The following is a 25,074-nucleotide window of genomic DNA, read 5'->3' on the forward strand; positions in this document are numbered from 1 at the left end:
GCTAAATAATGACAGCCCCCGACTGCCCCCAATCTGTATGACGTAGTCTAAAATACAAAACAAAAATATAAATAAAACTAAACTACAAGTCTCTCAAAAGTCTACAGTTCTTACGTGGGATAAAGCTCTTTCTGTAAAATCCCGTTTTTACGGCAGCATTGAGAGTTCAGCCACAGTTTAAAAGTACATTTATTGTTTTCTTCATTTGAATCGACAACTACAGTAAGTTTAATCTTTTTTCTTTGTGGGCGCTAGATGTCAACGCCCTCGTGTACTGACGTTCACAGGTGATCTTTCATTGGTTACTCGTTGGCTGTTCAAGGTAAATCCTGTGTGGGAGGGGGTGGGGGAGCAGGAGGAGGAGGGGGAGGGAGACTTCAGGAGCGGAGCAGTTCACGCCGCTCAGAGCGCAAGACCGCACAAAGTCAGCCGGTGCACTCTCAGTCCTGGGACGGATTATCATTGTACTGTCACCAATTTTTTTTTCTTCCTAAAACTATTTTTTAATGGTTTATATATTTCATTGGATATGTTGGTGGGATTTTCAAATGGCATTTTCCTCCTGTTCTCCTGCGTGTTGCTGGAACCCGTGAGTACACTCCGCTTAAAAACTTGACTTTTCTCATGACCTGAGCTTGGGCTCGCTGTCAAGAGTACCACAGCTGCTTGCCTGATTTAGCAGCGTAAGCTTGACCACGTAGATCACTGCGATAAGCCAGCAAACGGGCTTAGGGCTGATACGCATGCGGTCCTCCAGAGGTGTGGATGCAGGGCGCACCGCTGTGCCCCCGTGGGCAGCTTAATTCCGTTTAGCACGTGTGGATGACGGGACCAATTCGGGTGTTTTTTTTTTCAAGGGTTTATTTTTTCTTTCTTTTTAAACCTGAATTTATGGAACAAATAATAGTTCAAGTTCAGATAGTTCTTCGCTCCAGGTTTCTCTTTTCAGCAGCAAACAAAACGGTGGTCCTTGACTGGGATCGTTATTCAGTGACATTCATGCGTTTTTATGCGCCCTTCATTGTCCTTTTATGACCAAGGTTAAGATGCATTACCAGGCGAAACAATGAACTTCCTTTCAGGACACCATGGTAACGGCCTCCTTTGTCTGCCTCTGCAGCCTCTCTGGTCCTTACCATGCTTCTCTTCAAACTGTCTAATGTAGAGAAGCATGTATGAATCATACTGGAATTTAGATAAAAACCCGTTAGAATAGAACGCCTGCACATCTTCATCTGTGCAAACTCACAGACTGTTGGGCTCTTTAGCAAATGAGCCTGACAATAAGAACGATGATTAGGCTGGTGAAAGTTTCCCTCCTCTCCAACTTGCTTAAGGCTGCACTGATTGGTTAATGACAACCTGTTGTCTGGCCATCACCATGGGTGAAGTGATGCTGCAGAGCCTGCAGGTGCAAGATAAATCATAAACTAAATGAGGAAGTCATCTGCTGTATGGAGAGAAACTGGAGTCCTATGGGTTCATTTCATGGCTAACAATAGCCACAGAATACCGACTGATTAATGCGCATAGAGAGGAGACTCATATATCCAAGTAAGAGCAGTAAATCTTCTGCTCCTGCAGATGGTCTGTATACATCCTAATGGTAAATCCTCATATTTCACACCGAATCACTTCATAATTCCCAGTACATCATGAGGAATGAGAAATATAATGGAAATCTCACGCGTCAAAGTTACAGACTCACTTTTTGAAGTTCATGAAAAAAATCTTTGCAAAAACATTTGCTTTAAACATTAGCGATTTGTCAAATGGTGCCCAAGTTTTTTTGCATGCACCTGCACCCTTTCAGTGCTGCTAACACTTTTTAAAAGGCGACCACTGGCCAAAGAGAAGTACGTAAAATACATGCAAATACTCTCTTCACAGGTGTTTGCAGTGGCCACACAGATGTGCGACATGATGAATGAAATCGATAAGGAGAGGATCATATGCGAGGCTAAGATTAAAAACAGAACAACAGGTATGTCAGATGCTTCGTATGTGTTTACCACGAGCTACTTATTCTGTCTCATCTTAATTCCCTAATGATACAAGTGAGCTCTGATTGAAGTGACACAATGAACTCCAAAGACAACAAAAGCTGTCCAAGCCTCCCGTCTGGCTTTAGATTACACCTTGCATGATTGAACACTGTTTTCCACCTAATGTCAGCCCCTTGTCACATATGCAGATTCAGTTACAGAGAAAACTGATCCTGTTTTGCATTTATAAGAAATGCTACTAACAAATGCTTTTACAGTGCAACAGTGAAGCTCACCTGATCTGTAGTTTTTTATGCTTTTGTTTTTTTGCAGCACATTATACACTATGTACATGAAGATAATTGTGTTTCACAGAGCCTCTGTGAGTGACTGAAACACTGTTGGAGGCATTATGGGACTCTGTTTCCATGCAATGCAAAAGTAATTAAACTCTCATTATGTTTTTAATTTAAATTTGCATTAGGTTTAAATGTTGTCAGATCCTCAGGGTAATGGTGCAAATGCACCCTAGTTAGGAGATTTTTCATTGTGACAAACTGTTGAGCAGGTGCGCTGTGAAAGTGGCATGAGCCGATTGTGCATCCCGGGAGGATACACACTGTGGAAAGACAGGAAGATCTGTTGAATTCAAATAACAGCGTGTAACGAAGGACACAGAGCTTTTTTATTAGTCATCGTGGCAGCATGTTAATTCGGGTCATCTGCTGTTATGGGCCCAGCATGGCTGTAATGCCAGCTGACCTAAACTCACACGTTTTGGCTGCCATGGGAACGCCAGTGCTCCGCCTTCACCTTAAACAGGCTGCTGTTTCCCACTTGAGGGGATTCATGTGTGAAACACTGTGTAAAATGTGAGCAAAATTAAGTTTCTCTCTATCTTTGGGCATGCGAGTTTAGGTAACATACTTGTTTTTGGTCCCTCTCCTTCTTTGTCTCTCTCTAGGTTGCAGTGGGATTTGGGACAAAATCACCTGCTGGCCCAGTGCTGATGTGGGAGAGGTGGTAACCATCGCTTGCCCCAGATTTCTCTTCTTTCACTCCGAGGATGTTCCTGAACGTAAGAATCAAGCTTGCAATATACGTTGCATATAGGTGTGTGTTCTAAAGAGAGTTAGAAGAGAAAAAGCGTTAGTTAGTTAATTTTACTCTCAGAAGGTTACAGTAATAAGTTAGTATTTAGTTATTTGACTAGAAAAAGTGGAAGCACATGGTAGAATCCATACATTTGTGGTGGAAAGTCACTGACACCTATTGGTAAATACATAGAGAAATTATAGAAGGTTAGCAAATGAAGGCACAGATTTATCATCCATTCAGTCCCCAGTAGCAGAATGTAGAAATAGTCTGAGGAAACTTCCCCCAGAATTGCAGGAGACCAAAATCAAGCTCAGAGGACAGAAAACATTGGTTTTACTTTCGTCATGCAAACGGAAACAGAACTCAGTATCTGCAGAATGCAGTGGTTTGCTAACATTCACTAACTTTGTGTATAACGTAGTAATATGTCAATGATCTGTACTGCAGTGGTTGATGTTACAGGGCCACAAACCAGTTGAACAATTTTGAATTTCAAAGCCTTATGTTTTGTATTTCTGGATGTTGTCAGGGTAGCCTCAGGCTAAAGAATAATTTGCCTTCATCTCATCTAGTTTACTCTAAATGTTCTCGATTGTAAACTAGTAATTTAGAATCTCCAACTAAACTACCATGTTTTGGGCTGTGGGAGGAAGCCAGAAAGTATCCTTGCAGGTACACACAGAAAGGCCCCAAGATGCTAATGGCTTTGAACTTTTGACCTCCTTTCTGTGAGAGAACAGTGCTTTCCACCCCACCACCATGGCACTATTGTTGTAACCAAGGTGTGCATATGGCTACGTTCACACTGCAGGTCTTAATGCTCAATTCCGATTTTTTGATCAAATCCGATTTTTTTGTCTGCTTGTTCACACTACACATAAAATGCGACACCAAACGCGCTCTAGTGTGAACGCTCAAAGCGGCCCGCATGCGCAAAAGAAGATGTCACACACAACTCGCTCTGTTTAGACCCAGAGCAAACAATATTGTTTGACTGATTGCCCTTAATATAAAGACTTCGGACTTTATGTTTCCCAATTTTTGCTTTAAGTTATTTTGTTATTTACATAATAATGCAAATAACCTAATAATGATCCTTTTTGCTGTTTTAGAGGAGCGGTGCTTCAAAGGATAGTTGCAGATTTCTGTCAGAATCTGCAGAAAATACAGTAAAAATAAAATGTTCACATTTCTCCAACGTGGTCTTCCCAACAGTTTCACCGGATGGCAAGAAATCGTTCGCGATGTCCTATCGGGCGCTTCTCCGGCGCTGATAATTGGCGTCCGTCTTGTGTCAGTGACGTAAAAGACGGATTTAATGCGACATGACCGTTCACACAGCAGTCGCTTTCTAAAACATCGGATATGTATCGGATTCAGGACCACATACGAAAGTGACCCAGATCGGATTTGAAAATATCGGATTTGTGCCGTTCACACTGTCATACCATGATCGGATATGGGTCGCATAGGGGCGAAAAAATCGGATTTGATGCGCTTTCGCCTGCAGTGTGAACGTAGCCAAAGAGAATCTCAGTACGCACAAATTACAGCTCTGGAAAGCTGATGGGCTAAAGCCCGGTGCCACTTCTGTCAGCTAAGAACAGGAAACTGAGACTACATTTTGCACAGGCTTGAAAAAATTGGACAACAGAAGATTGGAAAAATGTTGCCTGGTCTGATGAAGCTTTGATTTTTGCTGCAGCATTCAGACGGCAGGGTCAGAATTTGGTGTAGACAACATGCAAGTAAACAGTTCAGGCTGGTGATGGTACAGTGGAATGGAGGACATTTTTTTGGCCTGTCACAAACCTCAGATCATCTCAAACTGGTTTCTTGAACATGACAGTGAGTTCACTGTATTAAAATGGCCTCCACAGTTACTACATGTCAATCCAATACAGCTCCTTTGTAATGTAGGTGAACAGAAGATTCATGTCATGCATGAGCAGCTATGGTGTCAATATGGACCAAAATCTCTGAGGAATGTTTCCAGCATCTTGTTCAGCTTGTGCCACTGACAATTAAGGCAGTTCTGAAGGGAAAAGGGGGTCAGGCCTGGTACTAGCAAGGTGTATCTAATAAAGTGGCCTGTGAATAGTCACTTAGTTGCTAAGATGCCTTAAAGTCTCTAAAAAATAATGAATCAATCTGAGAATTTCAATGTAGTTTGGCAAACATGCCATAGTCAGGATAATAAAAACAATTTCAGTCTTAAACAGCCTATAAATGGTACATCACATGATTACTAAGCCTCGTAATGCCATTTTTCTTTTTTATGTCTGTATCCCCGAGTCTGAGATTAACCTGAAATTAAATGCCTATTCATGGAAACATGAGTTAGGCATGGGATATTAAAATGAATCAGAGAGATGCTGGCGTGCTGCTCATCTCGATCCTTTCTTAACTTCCATTTTGTTGTTATTGTTCCAAATATCCCTGCTATTGAGCCTGTGCCAGTATCATCACACTCCATATCTGAGACCAGAAATAGAAATTATGGAGTGTCCTAGTGGCTCATATTCATGATGCTATTTTGGCCCTACAATCTGTTATCTTTTCTACCGCCACATCTTGAATATCATAAATAATACAATAAAATTCAAAACAGTAGCAGGAAACAAGATAACCAACTTCCCATGCAGACACCATACACTCATTAAAGAGCCACACTGGTTATTTGTTCTTTACACGGTGAAAGCCTAACAGGGAAGTAGTGCTAATTATCTGCAAGGGAAAACACTATCCTGGGAATTTTCTGGCTGAATTGCAGCATGTCTGTACAGTAGTTCCTGGGAATATAACCCTTCGAGTTTCCTCAACATCTCCATTTGTCAATAATTACCACGTAGCGTCTCCTCAGTTAATTATGAAGTAAGAGTTGATGGAGATGTTTATTTGTAGTCGACTGGCAAAGGGGCTTTAATTTAAAATTGGAGCCTTGAGAAATGTAACAGGAACAAACAGCTATAGCTGTAAAATCCCAGGTGTGGCTCTTTATAAAGCTATGCTAATCATAAAAAAGAAGAAGTTTGCAGTGGCTAAATTGACCACGCTTTGTGTAATATTTTTTGGCGGTGACAACAAAGCTGCATGATTGAGCTGTTTGTTTTCAAAAATAATATTTTCTTGATTTATTCATGTTTGTAAAGTTGCTATTGGTCCGTTAGCTCAGCTCCTGCTGCTGATGAGACAGTGAAAATATATGAATAAACCTCTCTCTTCTATATTTTGAACATAGTGGTCAAGTTGTAGCACTAAAGGAGTCGCTACACACCGATCAGACATAACATTATGACCACCTGCCTAGTATTGTGTTGGTCCCCCTTCTGCTGCCAAAACAACCCTGAACCATCGACGTTAGCAACAGATCCTTTAAGTCCTGTAAGTTGTGAGGTGGAGCCTCCATGGATCAGACTTGTTTGTCCAGCGCATCCCAAAGATGTTAGTTTGGATTGAGATCTGGCCAAGTCAACACCTCAAACTTGTTGTGCTCCTCAGACCATTGCTGAACCATTTTTGCTGTTAGCCACAGCCATTAGGGGATACCATTTCCATGAAAGGGTGCACATGGTCTCCAACAATGCTTAGGTAGGTAGTACGTGTCAAAGTAACATCCACATGGATGGCAGGACCCAAAGTTTGCCCAAAGCATCATACTGCGTCTGCTGGCTTGCCTTCTTCCCATAGTGCATCCTGGTGCCAGGTGTTCTCCAGGTAAGCGACACACACGTACCAGTCATCCACGTGATGTAAAAGAAAGTTATTCAGTTAAGGTCACCTTGTTCCATCGCTCCATGGTCCAGTTGTGGTGCTCGCGTGGCCATTGTTGGCAGTTTACAGCAGTCAGCTATGCAGACCTACACACAACGAACTGTGATGTCTGTGTATTCTGACACCTTTCTATCATAACCAACATAAACTTTTTTGGCAGTTTGAGCTTCAGTAGGTCATCTGTTGTACCGGGCCCCACGTGCATCACTAACCCTTGGTCATCCATGACCCTGTTGCAGGTTCACCACTGTTTCTTCCTTGGACCACTTGTGAAAGAGACTAACCACTGCAGACCAGGAACACCTCAAAAGAGCTGCACTTTTGCTGCACTTTAGCTGCACCTTTGTCAAACTCACTCAAATCCTTACGATTTGAGGACAAAATGTTCTCTTGCTGCCTAATATATCCCACCTACTAACAGGAGCCATGAAGAATATATGACCAGTGTTATTCACTTTATTTGTCAGTGCTCATAATGTTATGCATGGTCAGTCTACACCAGTATTGGCCATAAACATAATATTTGAAAATCAAAATTTGATATCATGTTAGTAATACCCATAATATCCTGACTCCCCTGCTCCGAGTGCACTTCAGTCGTTAACTAAAGATGAATTTGACTAATAGCACTTTTGAATATTTTGTATAGATAGATGAATAGATGTAATAATAATATCATAAAAGTGAATTGTTTTGGTCAACAGGATCAAATAATGAAAATCAAGAGTGAACAACACATATGAATCCACCCATGTATTACCCACTTTCATAGTGGTACATAGTCAGAGTTCTGTTCTGTGTGTACTGCTTGTCTTTGGGAATGTACAGGACACTTTTCAGTACAGCGTATTTTCTACGCCCACACTTAACCCCAGGGCTCGGTTCTATAACCGGATAATGTGCGATGTCTTGCTACCATCTCCGGGTTGAACTGCAGGTTTCCTCAAGTGTTGTCCAACAGTCTGGAACAGACGTTGAGGTATGTTTGCTAATATTTGATGGGTGTGCCAAAAGTCTTACCCTGTCAGCAGCTGCATATACTGTAAATATATATATAACCCCTGACATTTAAAAAAGGTGGAGCAAAATAAACGAGCTGCCACAGGTGTAGCGCACCTGCACTCGTACTTGTTAATGAAAACGCTGCTTGTATCATATAGTCAACCTGGAAAGGAGGTCCTATAGCTGTAATAGCCAGTACTTCCGGACTATGCAGGGTACATTAGAACATTTTGTGCCATCGAGTCATTATCAGCTACATGAACAGTGAGGGGAAGAAAGGTTGTGTGGGAAGCTGTGATTTGGCCCAGATGGGAGATAGTATGATATGAGAGAGGATAGCACTCCAGGGAAAAGACAGGGGGCAGATGAAGAATCAGCGGATCTGTGGGGTTGAAGTCAGAGGAGGCATATTTCACTGACATGTCAGGAGGTTTACAGGATCAACAGCCCCCTCTGTGCAGTGTTGTGCTGCATTCATGTAGACCATATCAATTATGCAGTAAATCACCTTATCAGCACAGGTCTCTGATAGTTAAACCTGGTCTACATTCAGGTCATGAAAGAAGGACTAAATGAAGTGGTGATGAGCGGTTCAGGTATCTGTGCAAGAAAGCAGGAAAAAAATGTTTGAGTCATTGAACCACTGTGTATTTTTCCTGTTATTTAGTTGTCGAAAGCTCTTTAAGGCCTTGGCAGGTTACAGACACACGATGCATACATTCTTCTTTGTGAGCGTGTTTAACAGAATGTCATAAAGTCTAATTTAACCTCACTCCTGGGAATCGTTGCAAAAGACTGAAGGTATTGACACATCTTGGGTTATTCATTTTATAAGCCTCACACACAAAAACAAGCATTACGAAACATGGCGCCATAGAGATTCGGGGTCATAAATTTAGTTGAGACAGAGTTGCCATTCTCATGAACTCTTTACCTAGCAGATCTAACACAAACATGCAGCCATTCATCTCTTTTAATAGCGCTCACCCTCTCTACAGGCTGAGAATGACAGAGTGCCCAGCTGTCAACAGGTTCACCTACATGCTGCAATGTGAATTTGACATGAAGTTGATTTATAATAATACTATGGATCAAACATTTGGATATACTTAGATAGGATAAGGCTTTGACTATACAATACTGGCGGGAAAAGCCAAGAAGTAAAAGGAAAATAAAAATGATTATGGGGTGATGAACTTGAACACTGAAAATCCTTGCAGTCATGTTTTGGGGAATGATGAAAGCATTCTTCTGGCAATCCCTCAAACAGGCTAAATCCAGTGGTGGCATGGGCTGAAACAGCAGGGGCTTAGCTTCGCCTTTGTGTCTTGTCATGTTGTTTGAGGAAGCTAAGCCTCCATCTTCTCTGCGTTACGCTGCTCAGGTATTTGTGAGCGGACCAAATTTTGGTGCCAAATACATTCTAAGACTTGTTGTTGATTGTTGGTCATTTCCCAACTCAGTGCTGATTTGATAGCAGCTGCCGAGTGATACGATTACGCAATGTGCGGAATGTCCTACATTTGGATTTCCACAGCGGCATTCAGGACGTGGATTCATTTGTCACCAGATCACGGAGCTTCCATTCTTTACTGGTAGGAAGGGAGATGAGGAAAGAAGTATGACACAATAAGAGACTGAACAAAAAGCACAGAGCAGTCAATCCATGCTTCAGGATTAGACGCTCATGAAGGGAGGGACATGGGTTTTCAGGTCTAATTAGTACATGGATCCATTTCTAGCTTTCGTCACGCTGTAAAAATCTAAATCCTCTCTGTATCATATGCCATATATTCTGCCCTTCCATTACATATGCAACAAGTGCAGAGGACATAAATAGGACCTAAAAAGAGGCCTTTTCAATTGTTTTAGCTTTTGTTTTTTTTCACAAAACTTTGGAATAGAAACTTTCTGCTGTAATCTGCCTAGCACTGAGGTCTGACCTGTACTGTACAGAGCTCCACTTCTCTGTGCAGGGTCCTGCACTCAGCTAAGCAGATCTGTCAAAAGTATAGACATTCTGTACTTACGTCGAAGTACAGATACTAGTGTTAAAAATACTCCAGAAATAATATTAGTAGATGTGAATATAAACTTTATTCCAGTCTAAATTTGAATTCTAATAAAGGTACTCAGCTTGAATCAGGTAAGTAGAACATGAGCAGAGAAAAAGAAAGAAAATAAAACAGCTCTATTTTCTGTTGCTAATTGTAGAGGGTGGCTTTGCCTCTAAACCTTCAGCATGTGGGGAACCCTAAAATCAGTTGGCTCAGTGTGGGGAAACAAATCATAAATCACAATAATTTCTATTGGGAGCTCCAGTAGATTTTCTTAGTGTACAGGCTGTGACCAGCTGACCTGCTGCTCTTTGTGGATGTACACAACTTAATTCAACCAGATGTCAGCAGATGTTTTATGAGTTGTCTTGGCTGATTTCCATCCTCTACACTGACAGTAGCTGCTGTCTTTTTTCTAGAAGGTATAAAGCTGGTATGAAGGTGAAATTCGATGAATGACTCTCAGCATCATCAGCTTAACTTCAGATTCATCTCTGCTTTACTTTATGTAACCTAACTCTGACCATGAAACCACAGCCACTGTGCACCAGTCACACACTGTTCTTTACTTTAAACCCCTCACAGCAAACTAACCTGTTTATTCTGCAGAGGATTTTCATGCCACCTTTAAATAACACAGCGAGTCTACCTCAGTTTGTTTTGCAGCAGGTTTCACAATATGAAAAAACATAATGTCATGTGTACAGACCAGATATCTGATTTATAATCATGAGAACTTACATGTAAGCTTTAAATTTCCAGTTTATCAAACACCACCGATCAGTCCTTATCTTTAACCCCTCTTCTTCCTTTCCTGTTGTGTCTTTCTTATCTTTCTCCATCTCTGAGTGAAGTTAGCTCTTTCTTTTCTCTCCCTGTAAAATACAGGACCTTTAGCTAGCAACACACCGTGAGACAAACTGCACACAAACAGTTTATGTGTTTGCTGATGTTTGTTGAGCTGATAGAAGCGTCGGATTTGAAATTACCTGAGAATTAAAAAACATCACTTCTGTAGGGCTAACTAGATGCTGAAGTACCGCAAACATAACTTATGGACACCTGCAGTTGTTCCAGTGTTGTGCCAAAAAAGAAAAATAATAATAATAATAATAAAAAAATCAAAACACAGGCCCACTTTAACCCCTGACTATGGCCCACACGTTTGCCTCTTTCATCTGTTTTATACCACATCTCCTGGTGATTAATACACAAGCAGGACTGCCTTTCATGTGTTTCTGTTTAGGCTCAAATCAGTTTGATGTTTGGAGGCTCGCAGTGACGAAATAGTTCCCTTCAAATACTTCAAACCAAAAGTAATGACCTTGTTTTGAAAATGTCACGAGTAAAAAGTACAGATATTTGTTTAAAAATGTAGGGAGCAAAAGTAAAAAGTCAGAAAACAAGATTACTCAAGTAAACTACAGATGAAAATTCTACTTAAGTACAGTAATGAAGTATTTGCACTTCATTAGCTCCCACCGCTGTAGCTAACCTCCATTCTCCTGTAGAGCAGGGCTCTGCTGAACAGCACTTTACTCAAGATTAAAGATCTACAGATATATCTCATCTTCAGCACTTTCAATAAGAGAAACTCTCTGGCCTCCTGTACGCTACTCCGGACAACTACTGGACTCAGCTTTAACCCAAAAACTTTATCTTGCTGTAATTTCATTTACTTCATTGTTCTCCCAAGTTTGACTCTACACTTAATTTTAAAGAGTTCTATCTTTTGTTACTGCAAATCTGCGACACTATATTTTGGTCATGCAGTCATACAATTTCTTAATTGTCAGTCTAAATGCACCTTTCACCTCTGCCCTCTGTGGGCAGAACAGACCAAAATATCTCTGCTTGACTGATGGCCACCTGGTGTTTGTGTGTACAGCCTTCACATAATTAAGAAACAGATGGAAGCAAGTGCACATGGGAATTGCCTCAGCATCTCTGAGCCAGTTGGGCGACTGAGCCCCTTCAGTCATTCGTTCTGTTTCCTTTGATTATTTGGGTGTATTCCAGGGAGACATGAGTCTCAGCATGTTTTAATTAAATGCAGTGGTATGTCTGCCCTGCAGCTCTTACAGCTCCCATCTCAACAAGCACTTTATTCTACTGTTAAAGGATAGCAGGAAGAGCGGCGTAAAGTAATACGAATAATTTCCAGTGTTGTTCCTCTGTCCCTTTGCTCATTAGGTAACCTGTCAAAGACCTGCACCGCGGATGGTTGGACCTCAGTCAGCATGGACTCCTACATAGCAGACTGTGGATATAATCCCAACACCACCTTGGATAGCCATGAAGTGAGTGTGGCAACTGGAACTTTAAGTTAAATGTCCCATACCCAATGGACTGTATACTGAAACGTATTGTTACAGGAGGTATTCTTCCACGCCATCAAAGTGGGATACACCATCGGTCACAGCGTGTCGCTCATCTCTCTGACAGTCGCTATCATCATACTGTGTCTTTTCCGGTAAGGTGATTCATCATAACACTGCTTAATGTTCCCACATAAAGACAATCAAGCACCTATTAAAGCAAGAAAACCCCTTCGATCTCTCATTTCCTACCATGCTTCCTGCATTTTATTGAGGTCTTACAGTCTTTTCACAAAGCAATGTAACTGGATTAAGTGAGAGAAGTCGTCCAAATGTGGGTGGGTGCAAGCAGTCACCAAGTCAAACTGTTAGGTCGGATCACTTAGATGAGCATCTGTTATTGATTTTATGCTCTGTCCTGACCTTAAGGTCTCAAGGTCGTGGAGAAAAACGCATGTAAGTGATTGTTGGCATAGATAGTTGGCGTGGATCTTTAGAACAAGTTTAAGTGGCAAGTGTGTGTAGCGTCTAATAGACATCAGCTGGCTGTGCTTGCATTTCAGGCTGTTTGTGTGTCGCGGGCTAAACAACAAGCGCTGTGTTTACTCATTGGGTTTTTTGACATGCGATCGGGTTTGCATTCTGGAGCGGAGATGCAGGATGTGAGCAGCGCCTGCTGTTTATGTCGGGGTGCAGATGCGGCGTTCATGCAGCTGAGCGATACTTCATCTCAGCTCAACTATCCTGCTGCGTTTACGCAACTCACCCCAGGTCATCGTGTCTCGGGGAAGGTATTTGTTTGAAAGCAGGCAAAAGAGAGAATTTACATTAGTGACATTTTCTCAGCACCCCTGCTTCTCTCCCCCTACACACCGATTTGTTCTTGTTTATTTCCTTGCTCGGTGTCCCTGATAAATACAGGGAGTGCAGAATTATTAGGCAAGTTGTATTTTTGAGAAATAATTTTATTATTGAACAACAACCATGTTCTCAATGAACCCAAAAAACTCATTAATATCAAAGCTGAATGTTTTTGGAAGTAGTTTTTAGTTTGTTTTTAGTTTTAGCTATTTTAGGGGGATATCTGTGTGTGCAGGTGACTATTACTGTGCATAATTATTAGGCAACTTAACAAAAACAAATATATACCCATTTCAATTATTTATTTTTACCAGTGAAACCAATATAACATCTCCACATTCACAAATATACATTTCTGACATTCAAAAACAAAACAAAAACAAATCAGCGACCAATATAGCCACCTTTCTTTGCAAGGACACTCAAAAGCCTGCCATCCATGGATTCTGTCAGTGTTTTGATCTGTTCACCATCAACATTGCGTGCAGCAGCAACCACAGCCTCCCAGACACTGTTCAGAGAGGTGTACTGTTTTCCCTCCTTGTAAATCTCCCATTTGATGATGGACCACAGGTTCTCAATGGGGTTCAGATCAGGTGAACAAGGAGGCCATGTCATTAGTTTTCTTCTTTTATACCCTTTCTTGCCAGCCACGCTGTGGAGTACTTGGGGCGCGTGTGATGGAGCATTGTCCTGCATGAAAATCATGTTTTTCTTGAAGGATGCAGACTTCTTCCTGTACCACTGCTTGAAGAAGGTGTCTTCCAGAAACTGGCAGTAGGACTGGGAGTTGAGCTTGACTCCATCCTCAACCCGAAAAGGCCCCACAAGCTCATCTTTGATGATACCAGCCCAAACCAGTACTCCACCTCCACCTTGCTGGCGTCTGAGTCGGACTGGAGCTCTCTGCCCTTTACCAATCCAGCCACGGGCCCATCCATCTGGCCCATCAAGACTCACTCTCATTTCATCAGTCCATAAAACCTTAGAAAAATCAGTCTTGAGATATTTCTTGGCCCAGTCTTGACGTTTCAGCTTGTGTGTCTTGTTCAGTGGTGATCGTCTTTCAGCCTTTCTTACCTTGGCCATGTCTCTGAGTATTGCACACCTTGTGCTTTTGGGCACTCCAGTGATGTTGCAGCTCTGAAATATGGCCAAACTGGTGGCAAGTGGCATCTTGGCAGCTGCACGCTTGACTTTTCTCAGTTCATGGGCAGTTATTTTGCGCCTTGGTTTTTCCACACGCTTCTTGCGACCCTGTTGACTATTTTGAATGAAACTTCAATTCAATTTCAATTCAATTTTATTTATATAGCGCCAAATCACAACAAAAGTCGCCTCAAGGCGCTTTATATTGTACAATAGATCGCACAATAATAAATACAGAGAAAACCCCAACAATCATATCATATGACCCCTATGAGCAAGCACTTTGGCGACAGTGGGAAGGAAAAACTCCCTTTTAACAGGAAGAAACCTCCGGCAGAACCAGGCTCAGGGAGGGGCGGCCATCTGCTGCGACCGGTTGGGGTGAAGAAGGAAAACAAACGCTTGATTGTTCGATGATCACGCTTCAGAAGCTTTGCAATTTTAAGACTGCTGCATCCCTCTGCAAGATATATCACTATTTTTGACTTTTCTGAGCCTGTCAAGTCCTTCTTTTGACCCAAAGGAAAGGAAGTTGCCTAATAATTATGCACACCTGATATAGGGTGTTGATGTCATTAGACCACACCCCTTCTCATTACAGAGATGCACATCACCTAATATGCTTAATTGGTAGTAGGCTTTAGAGCCTATACAGCTTGGAGTAAGACAACATGCATGAAGAGGATGACGTGGACAAAATACTCTATACCTAATAATTCTGCACTCCCTGTATTATGTCACTGAAAAAACTACATCCAAAGTGGGAGACATGCAGAAATCCTTTCATGACAATTGCAGGGTTTAAATGAATTGTGACATTTAGATAGCAGCACAGCAGAGCACGGTGGTAGGAAATTACAAGGCGATAATCATGTATACTAAGTGCTTAGAATGGCTGCTGTCCTGAGCTGAAAAGCACATCTGTTTTGTGCTCCTCTGAACTAAGTCAGTGAAGTTTCTAGTGCATATTCTCTTGATACACGCTTTTTTTTCTGATGATTTCCGAGACACATGACGAGCTCATTCATTGTAACCAGTCGGGATGCATTAGGAGTACTTTGCCTGTTCATTTTCTGTGTATTTGTATTCTTCTTCAGGAAGCTGCAGTGCACAAGAAACTACATCCACATGCATCTGTTTGTGTCTTTCATACTGAAAGCTGTGACTGTTTTCATCAAGGATGTGGTTCTGTACGAAGTCGGCGAGACAGATTGCCAAGCATCTGTGAGTACGCCGTTCACCGTCCTTTCACTTCGCTGCTGAAAGCTCTGCAGGATGATTTTTCTATTATTCAACTGGTTGCGCGAATTGATTTCCCTCTCTGCCTAACTGAAGTTCGGCATCGTTGCTCAGCAGCCGCTTTCCCACTCTGACTTTAATGCTTTGTCTCAAAGTTTACTCAGCGTTCTGGGTGTAGCAGTGTTTGCCGAGGCACTTCTGCTCTGAAAGTGATGTTTCTTTTTTCATATGTGGACCAGGATGTTGTGAGAGTTCCTGTTTGCCGAACATTAAGCCTGAACTTGAACATTAAGCCTGAACTACAGAGAGCTTTGTCAATAAATCACATTCAGAGTGCTGTATTGACTTTATTACCACAAAATGCCGCAATGTCATAACCGATAAGTTAAGTATTTAGATAAGCTCCTAGATGTGGCATTGCTCCCTGTAATAAGGCTACTTTATGTGATTGATCAAGTCACCAACGTTAGTGCTGTTTTCTTGCCACTTTATTACCAGAGAGGACTGGATCAACTCACTGTAAATCACCCGCTTTACTATATCGCTAAGTGCTGTTGCTTAATGGCTGAGTTTAGACATTTCTCCTTCAGGGTACACAGGCTGTCCTGACCTAAACACAGCTGCTAAATATCTCACAGATTTCTAAACTCCTCAGTGAAAAAGCAAAAACAAAAGGAGGCGGAAAGTATAGTTTTATACCTTAAAATCACTTCTGTTTACTTGGTGTGAGGCACACTACTTAGCTTGTAAAAATACAGTTGGGGTGAAAGTGGAAAACCTCGTGCAAAATAACACAGAGAGTTGCAAGAACACACATTCCTAGTTTTAATCTAGCCCTGGAAACAAATCAAATGTTGTGTCACCAATTCATTTATGTGGGTAACAAAATATCTATAGACAGACCTGATAAAATGAAAATACGCCCTGTTTAAATTATAATGTCATTTCAGGACATTATAAAAATCTGGTCTTTAGAAGGTCTTAAAATTATGTAAATACAACCTAAGATGAAATACGAAACATGACATATTAAATACAATTTAAACCAAAATGCAAGAAGCAGTGTGTGAAAAATTAACCACACCCTTACTGTTTTCAATTAAGGAAGGAATTACATGGATAAGTAGACTGTTCAATGCTCAGAGAAACTGCAAAAAATCCAAGGGCTACATTTTAAACTCAATAGACCTCAGTTAGTGTGTTAAATGTTAAAGTTCATGACAGTATATTTAGAAAAGGCCTGAACCAGGGTTTGTAAGTATTGTCAGGAGAAAGCCTCTTTCTTTTAAAAACCAACTGTCAAGCACGGTGGAGGAAGCATTATGATTTCGGCTTGCTTTGCAGCCACAGAACCTGTGAGTCAACCATAAACTCCTCTGTATGCCAAAGTATTCTAGACTCAGATGTGAGGCCAACAGCTGAAGCCTGGCTGAAACTGGGCCATGTAACAGGATGATGATGATCCCAAGCAGAGCAACAAATCTACAACAGAATGGTGGAAAAAGAAAAGGTTTCAATAATTACAGTCCAGATCTCAACCTGACTGAAATGCACTTGTCATGGTTTGTGCTGTGTGGCAGGCAGGAAGGAGGACCCAAATGCAGGACTCACAGACGGAGGGTTAAACTTAAAGCGCAGCTTTATTCCTGGGAAAAATCTTGAATACAGAAAACAAAAAGCGAAGCATAATAACTAGAGCTAACGAACTCAGGACTCAAGGAAGTGGAAAACAAGAAACCTAAACTAGAAATCAGGAGCTATGGAGACTAGGAACACAGAGGAAACGCACAGCACTGAGGAGGTGTATGAAGGTTAACGACGTGACAACAAGCAGGGGAGGACTAAAATACACAGGGGGATCACGAGAGGATGGGAAGCAGGAAAAAAACACCGCTGGGGCAAATCAGACATAATGAGATGAGGGAAGGCGAAACCAGATACACTGACATAGGACACAGACTATGAAAATAAAACAGGAAATACGACACGTACACTCAGACACGGACTCAGAGACATGACTGACTGGGCAACAAGAGAATAAACCAGAGGGCAGAACTAAATCTAAGAACTAGAAATCACAAACCCAGAAGAACTAGAGAGCTAGAAATGCAAAACAGAAACCGAAACACTAGTGGTCATAAAGATTACTAATCCCCATCCTCTCGTGATCCTACCAGTGTATAATAAAAAAAAAAAATCAAAACACTGGGTCACCAACCCAGGACCGTGACAGCAGTGGTGGGACATTAAGAGAACTGTGCATAAATGAATGCCTGCAAACTTCAAGGAACTGAAACAATGTTGTACAGAAGAGTGGGCCAATAACGTCAACCCAGCAGGACAGAGAGTACCAAGCAATGTTACATTTGATAACAATGAAGAAGATGGAAAAATAATAGAACAACAGTATTGTTTGATAACACTGAAATGCAACTAAGTTGCAAACATATGCATTTAGTGTGTATCAAGTGTGATTGTTTATCTTAGATAAGCGAGAATGAACCTGATGTTAGTGGAACAAAAGCTCCTTGCCAGCGTCAGAGAGGCTGGTTCTGTGTAATGTCTTACACTGATAGTACTCTGTCTGTTAAATATGTTAAATATTCACATCGTTCTGAACAAGAAAACAAATCCTATAATTTTTTAGCTTGGCCCACTGGGACTAAAACTGGCCTGGCTAATTTAAAACGTCTAGTCTGTTATGTTGTCCTCATCTTTTTAAAGGTCAATGCATTTCCTCTGGATATACCTTTAAAGTGTGAATGTTTTAGGTAAAAAATACATCTCTGCAGCCTTATTTAACTTGATATGAACGACAAGTTAAGTAAATAATGCCATCAGAATTAAACCATATGTTGCTGCGGTACAATAAGGCAAATTCGACAGTAAAAAGGATTTATTTTAAACTTGATATCTAACACAAGCATCTTAGGACACTTCTGCAAACAACACTTGTTTTGGTTTTGAAACCCTGTTCAAGTGTGCATACAGCAGGTCAAAACTGAGACTTTTGGAAATGATGGTGGGTACTCCGCTCTGCCACCTGCTAAACTATGTGCTTTTAGCAATAGCTGCAATTAACAATCATTAGCTGAAAGTGCTTTATGTTGTGAGGTATGCCAGTCCTCTATGTGCAGCAGTTGGTGAGAGTGAGAAGGAAGAACTCCCTGTTAACAGTTAGACACCTCAAGGCTCCAGGGAGAGGCAGACATCTGAGGGTGAGGAGAAAGAAACAAGAGAAAAAGAGGACCATACACAGATCTTGAACAGCAAATAAAACAAAACGAAGAACTGTAAGCGACAATAAACAGAAGTTACTGTCACACGACACTGGAACTTCTTATAATGTTGTAATGTGGAAGTTGCTCATTTTCAAGTTGCTGTTGGTTCAAAGTGCTGAAGTTAGACTTCTGACTGGAACATATAACACAAGCATATTTTGCATATCTCTCTAATTTTGTTGCCTACCAAGTTCTTGACTGCCCCAGTCCCAGTTTATTTGTCAGCCCTGAAACTCTAACCCTAAGTTGCTTGCTTAGCTCAGCTGATTAACAGCTTTAGGCCGTCTTGATAGTGAGAGTGGAATTTTAGGCTTCTTCTAGTTCTGTTTAACTCAGGTTGGCTAATTCAATAACAATATTTGCCTAAAAACATTTTCCCATTTGGCATTTTAAGTTATGGAGCAGACATTGCGGGGGGTCAGTGTGGACTATGTTAAACCTACCGATCTATCAGCGGTGGTTTCTCCTAATACTGCAGCAAGGAGCTTTAAACTTGGATTTCAGTTACATTTACTGCAGATTACAGATCTAAATGGTCAAACACTGTCAGTATAATCAGCCCAACTACAAGATAGCACATGTGTATTGACCTTTAATTGTTATTTTTTGTGCCCTTGGGATCAGTATGCTAAAAACGTCCTCAAGTAACCTTTTGAATCATTTAAATGGAAATAGATTTATATATGTATCTACATTCATTTGCACATTTCTGGTAAAGCCAATAACATGTTAATGTTTTTTAGGTGGGCTGCAAGGCAGTGATGGTCTTGTTCCACTACGGGGTCATGGCCAGTTACTTCTGGCTGCTTGTGGAGGGCCTCTATCTTCATGCTTTGTTAGCTGTGTCCTTCTTCTCTGAGAGAAAGTACTTCTGGTGGTACATCCTCATTGGGTGGGGTAAGTGTTAGCTCTCATGCCAGATATTGATGAGTAGGCTTACAGGTCGTGCTCAGAATCTCATTTGCAAGGGGATCAGATGTGTCCATTTGTCTGTAGTGTCAGTGCAGCCATCAGGCAACCCGAATGCCTTCATTAGTCTTTACTACAACCACTGGATCCGTCCATCCATTACTTATATCTGCTTTATCATGGAGAGATGTATGGGGCACTGGAGCCTATTGCAGCTGGCATGAGGCAAGAGGCTGGATACATCCTGGACTGGTGGTTGGGCCTTCAAAGGGCCAAGACAGAAATCATTCACACTTTCATACTTGCAGCCAACTTAGACCCATCAGTTACCCTAACATGCATATCATGGGATTATGGGAGGGAACTGGAGTATATATTATTTTATGTAAAAGAGGTTTAATACATGCAGCTGCTTCAAAAAATACTTAACTTTCAATCTGCATATGAATGAGTTTTTCTTAGATTAGCAGCAGCAGGCGGCTGGCACCCATCCTCATTGTTATAATTCAGTCAAAGAGTCCTGCAATGCTTTTGGAAGGCAAATAGTTTTATATATGTATGGCAAACGTAACATATAAATAAATTAAATTCTTTGCCAAACTTAGAGATCAAACAAGTGAACCTGAACTGCTATATTTTAATTTCAACAGCAATATGGTCCCTGCTTTCATCAGAATTCATATATTCGTAAAAAAGGTGTTAGGTGGAACCTTTGAGGAGTTTCATCTTAATTTCAGTTAAAATCTGAAAATATTTTACCTTTTGATCCTTAATTTGCCTTTGACGTATATATTCAACAATATTTATTTTCCCTTCACAGTGAAGTAAATCTAGAAATAGGCTTGAAATGTTGTGTCTGCAAGCAGGAAAATGGAAACAAGCCTTTCCCACAGATACCCAGGATGAGTCAGTATTGGCACAGAGCACACATGAGTCGTGTTAAGAATGATAAGCATAGCTAAAAAGCAATATTGCTTCAGCTGTAAACCCATTCATAGGATTAACAGTGTACTCATGCCCAAATGTGGTACCGATAAATAAATAAGTATATAAAATAATCTATAAAATAAATCACAGAGCTGATCATTTCTCTCTGAGAAACAGAGATCATTTTAATGTTGAAATAACTTAGAGGCAATTCTGTTTGTGCTGTAATTTGTCTGCAGGGGCTCCGACCATCTTTATCTCAGCGTGGGCGATAACGAAGGCTTTTTCAGATCAACCTGGGTGAGTTCATCTTTTTAGCCTTGTTTTCTTGTTGATTAAAGTGAAGTTATCATTTGGGATGCACTGATTGTGAAAGTCTTAGCCAATACTGATGCAGATATTAGAATTACAGTTCTGTGCAAAAGTCTTGAGCCATGCCTTAATACTTTAATACTTATTGAAGCGTGCATACATACATGGAAATATAAGAAAAAAACAGAGTTTGTGTCATTGTAATGATTTTTAATATTTGGTATGAACAAACTCTTAGTCAGCTTTCATGTAATTTCTTTAAGTGGTCTTCATGAAAAGTAAAGGGACCTTCAAAGCTCCTCTTCTTTCATCCATTACAAAGATTAACAGCTGGTCTTCGGAGCTTTTTCGCTGCCTCTATTTACAGTCCAGTGATTTTTTTTATGATCTCTTATTAAGAACTTCTTGTTTGCGTTTCCTTTTTCCATGTCAGATGCTGGGAGACAATTGATGACAGCCCTTGGTGGATAATCAAAACCCCTATTTTAATCACCATACTTGTGAGTCAGTGCAGCTCTTTTTGAGTAACATTCCAATCTCAGCTTAATGCAAAATTAACCAGTCTGCTACTTTCGTGGCAGGTGAACTTTTTCCTCTTCATTTGTATCATCCGGATTTTGCGGCAGAAGATGAATTGCCCAGACATTGGAAGAAAGGAGTCCAATCAATACTCGTAGGTATTCAGTGCAAAATGTCAGCATCTTGATCATAGTGTGGGTTGCAGTCATTTCTTATCAGGTGATGCTAATTTAATTAATTTTGCTGCTCTTAGGTTTTGATTTTGGCTAAGCTCTCTAACACGGCTGAACACGAGCTTTCTCTTTACTTCTTTTTCCTCCCATCTCATGTTTTTAGGAGACTGGCTAAATCAACTCTGTTGTTGATTCCTCTCTTTGGCATAAACTACATTATTTTTGCTTTCATCCCCGATGACATTCACCCACAAGTGAGGATGGTGTTCGATCTTATTCTGGGGTCATTTCAGGTAACGTCCCAAAACTGCATTAAGTCTGCAACACTTTCCAAATGGTGCACAGAAGCAGGCAGCACTACATATAGATGAATGTGTGGATTTTATGCTTGAAATATCGCGTTTTAGACGGACCTGCTGCCACAAGTGGACATCCTTTCATTTGATTGCAAAGTTTTATGAAGATAGTTTGTCGGATGGAGCAAATGAATGGTTGGTTTTGCTGACATGTTTAACTTTGTACGCTTGAATAATGAGTTTGCTCGTTTGCTGAGTATTAAATTGAAAGTAAACTCTGAGAGAAAAGTGCAATGATGGAAGCTGTGCAATGGAAAGTATTCTCAATTTATAACCGTTGTAGTTCAGAGTGATATCCCCTGGGAACATTTCCCAGAGGATCTGGATGATAAACTTGCTGTCTGAGCCTGAAGTTGGTCGTCATTTTACCATCATTATTCATACGCAAGTATTTTGAGTGTTTCCCCAGCTGTGCGATCATACTTGTATTTCTGTGCGACAACAGCTCTTACAGGGCGGTGTGTGTGTGTGTTTTTTCCCATCTCTTCAACAGGGTTTTGTGGTTGCTGTCCTGTACTGCTTTCTAAATGGAGAGGTGGGTAAATTCTAACAAAACAAAGCTCTTTATGATAAATTAGCTAAATCCTGTGTTTCATGGCTGCTTAACGATGCTCCTCATTCTGTTTGTCTACCTCTCTGCTTGTCCTGCAGGTGCAGTCGGAGATTAAGCGTAAGTGGCGCAGGTGGATGCTGCAGAGGTTTCTGGGTGCTGATACTAAGTACCAGCAGCCCTCCATGGGCAGCAACGGCAACAACTTCAGCACCCAGATCACCATGATGACCAAATGCAGCCCCACAACACGCCGGACATCTGCGTGTCAGGAGCGCCTCTCGTCCATCTGATATCCAGTTAAAGTTACTGTCGCTCTTTGATTTAAATCCTTAGGCACTGAATGTGTGGCTCGCATACGCTGCTGCCACAGGATCGATATTGGTTACTGAGTATTTTTAGCGATTGCCTGTCAAAAATTGAGTGAGACTGAATTTTTCTTGCCAGAATTGAAAGGTAAAACCACTGTAATGAGAAGCCTTTGGTTAGGGAGGTCTGCACCAACAGTCAGGTTTCCGATATTTGTATGAAAGCCAATGTCATGTGGAAATATGTACAGATGGGCTCATACTGCATATTAGTGCTTTGTTGATATCTGGAACTGGAAAAGGCTACAGGCAAGTTATGGAAAATCGGTCCTCAGTGTAACAATAACTACAGTAACGTGCAGAGAGAAAGCTCTTCTTAACCCTCATGGACACTGAAGTGAATTCAATGTCCTCTGACCAATAACACCAGCGACAAACTGCAAGATGTTTATCAAAAGGGTGTGTGACAGAAGAGGTCTCCAACCACTAATGGCCCATGTTGCTTAAGGGAACAATGGAAGCAGCTTTAGTGACTGTGTCAGGCTGCTGTGAACCGTCAGAGGAGGAATCTAAAGCACAGGCAGTGCAGTGGAGGTTCCTAATGCTGCCTATGACAGTTTTATTCAGGGGATACTCTGCTGAATTACTGCCGGCTAACATTCCAGAGGAGAGACTGAAGCTCCTGCTTGTGAAATTCAGTTCAGATTACAGAGGCTTTTAGTTTTTGTCTGAGTGCACAGTCAGATAACAGATGGACCAGCTGTATTCCATTAATCCACAACCTACAAGACTGTAAATAAATACGCAGTAACAACAACTTACTTCCATTAACTGGATTGCATGGATAGTTTATTCCGCTGCATTTATTTTAAATGTCTTCATCTATTTTATTCCTCTAGTGAGACAAGCAGGTCAAAGTTTTCATTAGCTGTAAAATATCTTGTTACTTAGAACATGGATTGGCATGCTCACGGATCCCAGACTTTTCCCACTGGTCCCACACAATAGTCTGTATATAAAAGATGGAGGGGGCCACTGTGACATCGCCTGTGGGTTTGTGAACTCCTGTTCTGAAGCCTCAACTTTAACTGTGGCTGTTGCAATGTTGGGTTTTTGAAGCTAGAAGTGACCATATTTACACAAGGATTATTAACTAATGCAAGCAAGCTTTGCTAGCAAGTTGGATTTGTAAAACGTGTGGGTGCATAACACAGAGAGATGCATAAAAATGAATGTTAGTCATACAAATATAATAACAGGATATCATACACTGAAACTTCTTGGACTGTCAGAACTTTATGCAACAGCACAGACACGGTGTAGACGTCCACTTCAGTGACTTGAATCAGCTGAGGTGAGGCCTGGCAGAGAGTTTGTTGGCACCGACCTGCCACTCAGCTAACTATGGTCCCAATAATATATTAATACAGAGATTAGTACAATGTAAATGGGCGAGGACTTTTAGAAAAACAAAATCACCCCTTGTACATCAAAATTAGTTGAGACATTCACGTTTCCCTCAGGTTGAAGTGTAACAACATGATTACTCAGCGTTCTTCATAATCAGGTCAAAGTATTTATTTTGCCATTTAGTTCATTTGTCGCCAAATATAGGCAACACTTATAGCTTCAGCTGCCGTTTGTGTTTAGTGCTAATTGAGAGATGTGAGATTAACACGGTAAACATTTCACCTGCTGTTACGGGGAGCACGTTTACATAAATGCTAGCACCGAGCACCGCCTGCCTGGCTTTGGAGCTCACTGACAATTTATAAAGCTAAAAGACATCGCGATTGTTGGCGTCACGTTAACAATGCAGAAAAGAGTTTTGTACGCTCACATGTTCGGCATCAGATTCCGTCAGAGTCATGTTGGTGTTTATTTTAGTTCCAGTTTTGGTTCTTGTGGAGTGTGTGTGTGCTGTAAACTGAAACTGAAGTGAAGCTAACCTAAAAGTACCTCAGACAGGGAGCTAGTGATGTGGATAAAGAGTTGGTTTCTTGTGAGTTTTACAGTGATGCTCTTTAGTGCTCAGGTGTCAACTGGAAATAAGTGTTTACATTTGAAAGTACTTCCTTACTCGTGATATTTGCTTACTGTCAGTGTAAAGTTGACAATGTCTCTCTTGTGTTGCCATGTAAAGACATTATTGAACAAAATGTTTAATGAAGTTGAATAAACCATTTGCACTGTGGGGACGGCTCCAGCATTGTTCATGCTTTATAAGCGCAGCACTGAAAGCAAGATAACAATCTG

The 25,074-nt window shown here is 41.1% G+C and overlaps 1 protein-coding gene across 1 annotated transcript; it reads left to right on the plus strand.

The window, feature by feature from the left end:
• Positions 1-381: 381 nt before the first annotated feature.
• Positions 382-25,012, plus strand: LOC116333783 (vasoactive intestinal polypeptide receptor-like). Its single transcript, XM_031757041.2, has 13 exons — positions 382-589; positions 1,891-1,984; positions 2,950-3,063; positions 12,110-12,216; positions 12,292-12,389; positions 15,342-15,468; positions 19,508-19,661; positions 20,840-20,900; positions 21,346-21,412; positions 21,494-21,585; positions 21,768-21,897; positions 22,454-22,495; positions 22,612-25,012. Exons 1-13 carry the CDS (start codon positions 530-532, stop codon positions 22,801-22,803), a joined length of 1,338 nt encoding a protein of 445 aa, XP_031612901.1. The 5' UTR covers positions 382-529; the 3' UTR covers positions 22,804-25,012.
• The last annotated feature ends 62 nt before the right edge of the window (positions 25,013-25,074 follow it).

The sequence above is a fragment of the Oreochromis aureus genome, linkage group 18 (assembly GCF_013358895.1).
Source record: "Oreochromis aureus strain Israel breed Guangdong linkage group 18, ZZ_aureus, whole genome shotgun sequence".
Lineage (NCBI taxonomy): Eukaryota > Metazoa > Chordata > Actinopteri > Cichliformes > Cichlidae > Oreochromis > Oreochromis aureus.

Excerpts from the sequence above, each read along its gene's own strand:
- LOC116333783 (XM_031757041.2), top strand. The coding sequence starts at position 530 with ATGTTGGTGGGATTTTCAAATGGCATTTTCCTCCTGTTCTCCTGCGTG. Across the intron at positions 19,662-20,839 it reads GTACATCCTCATTGGGTGGG|GGGCTCCGACCATCTTTATC; the intron begins GTAAGTGTTAGC and ends ATTTGTCTGCAG. Across the intron at positions 21,413-21,493 it reads CTATTTTAATCACCATACTT|GTGAACTTTTTCCTCTTCAT; the intron begins GTGAGTCAGTGC and ends CTTTCGTGGCAG.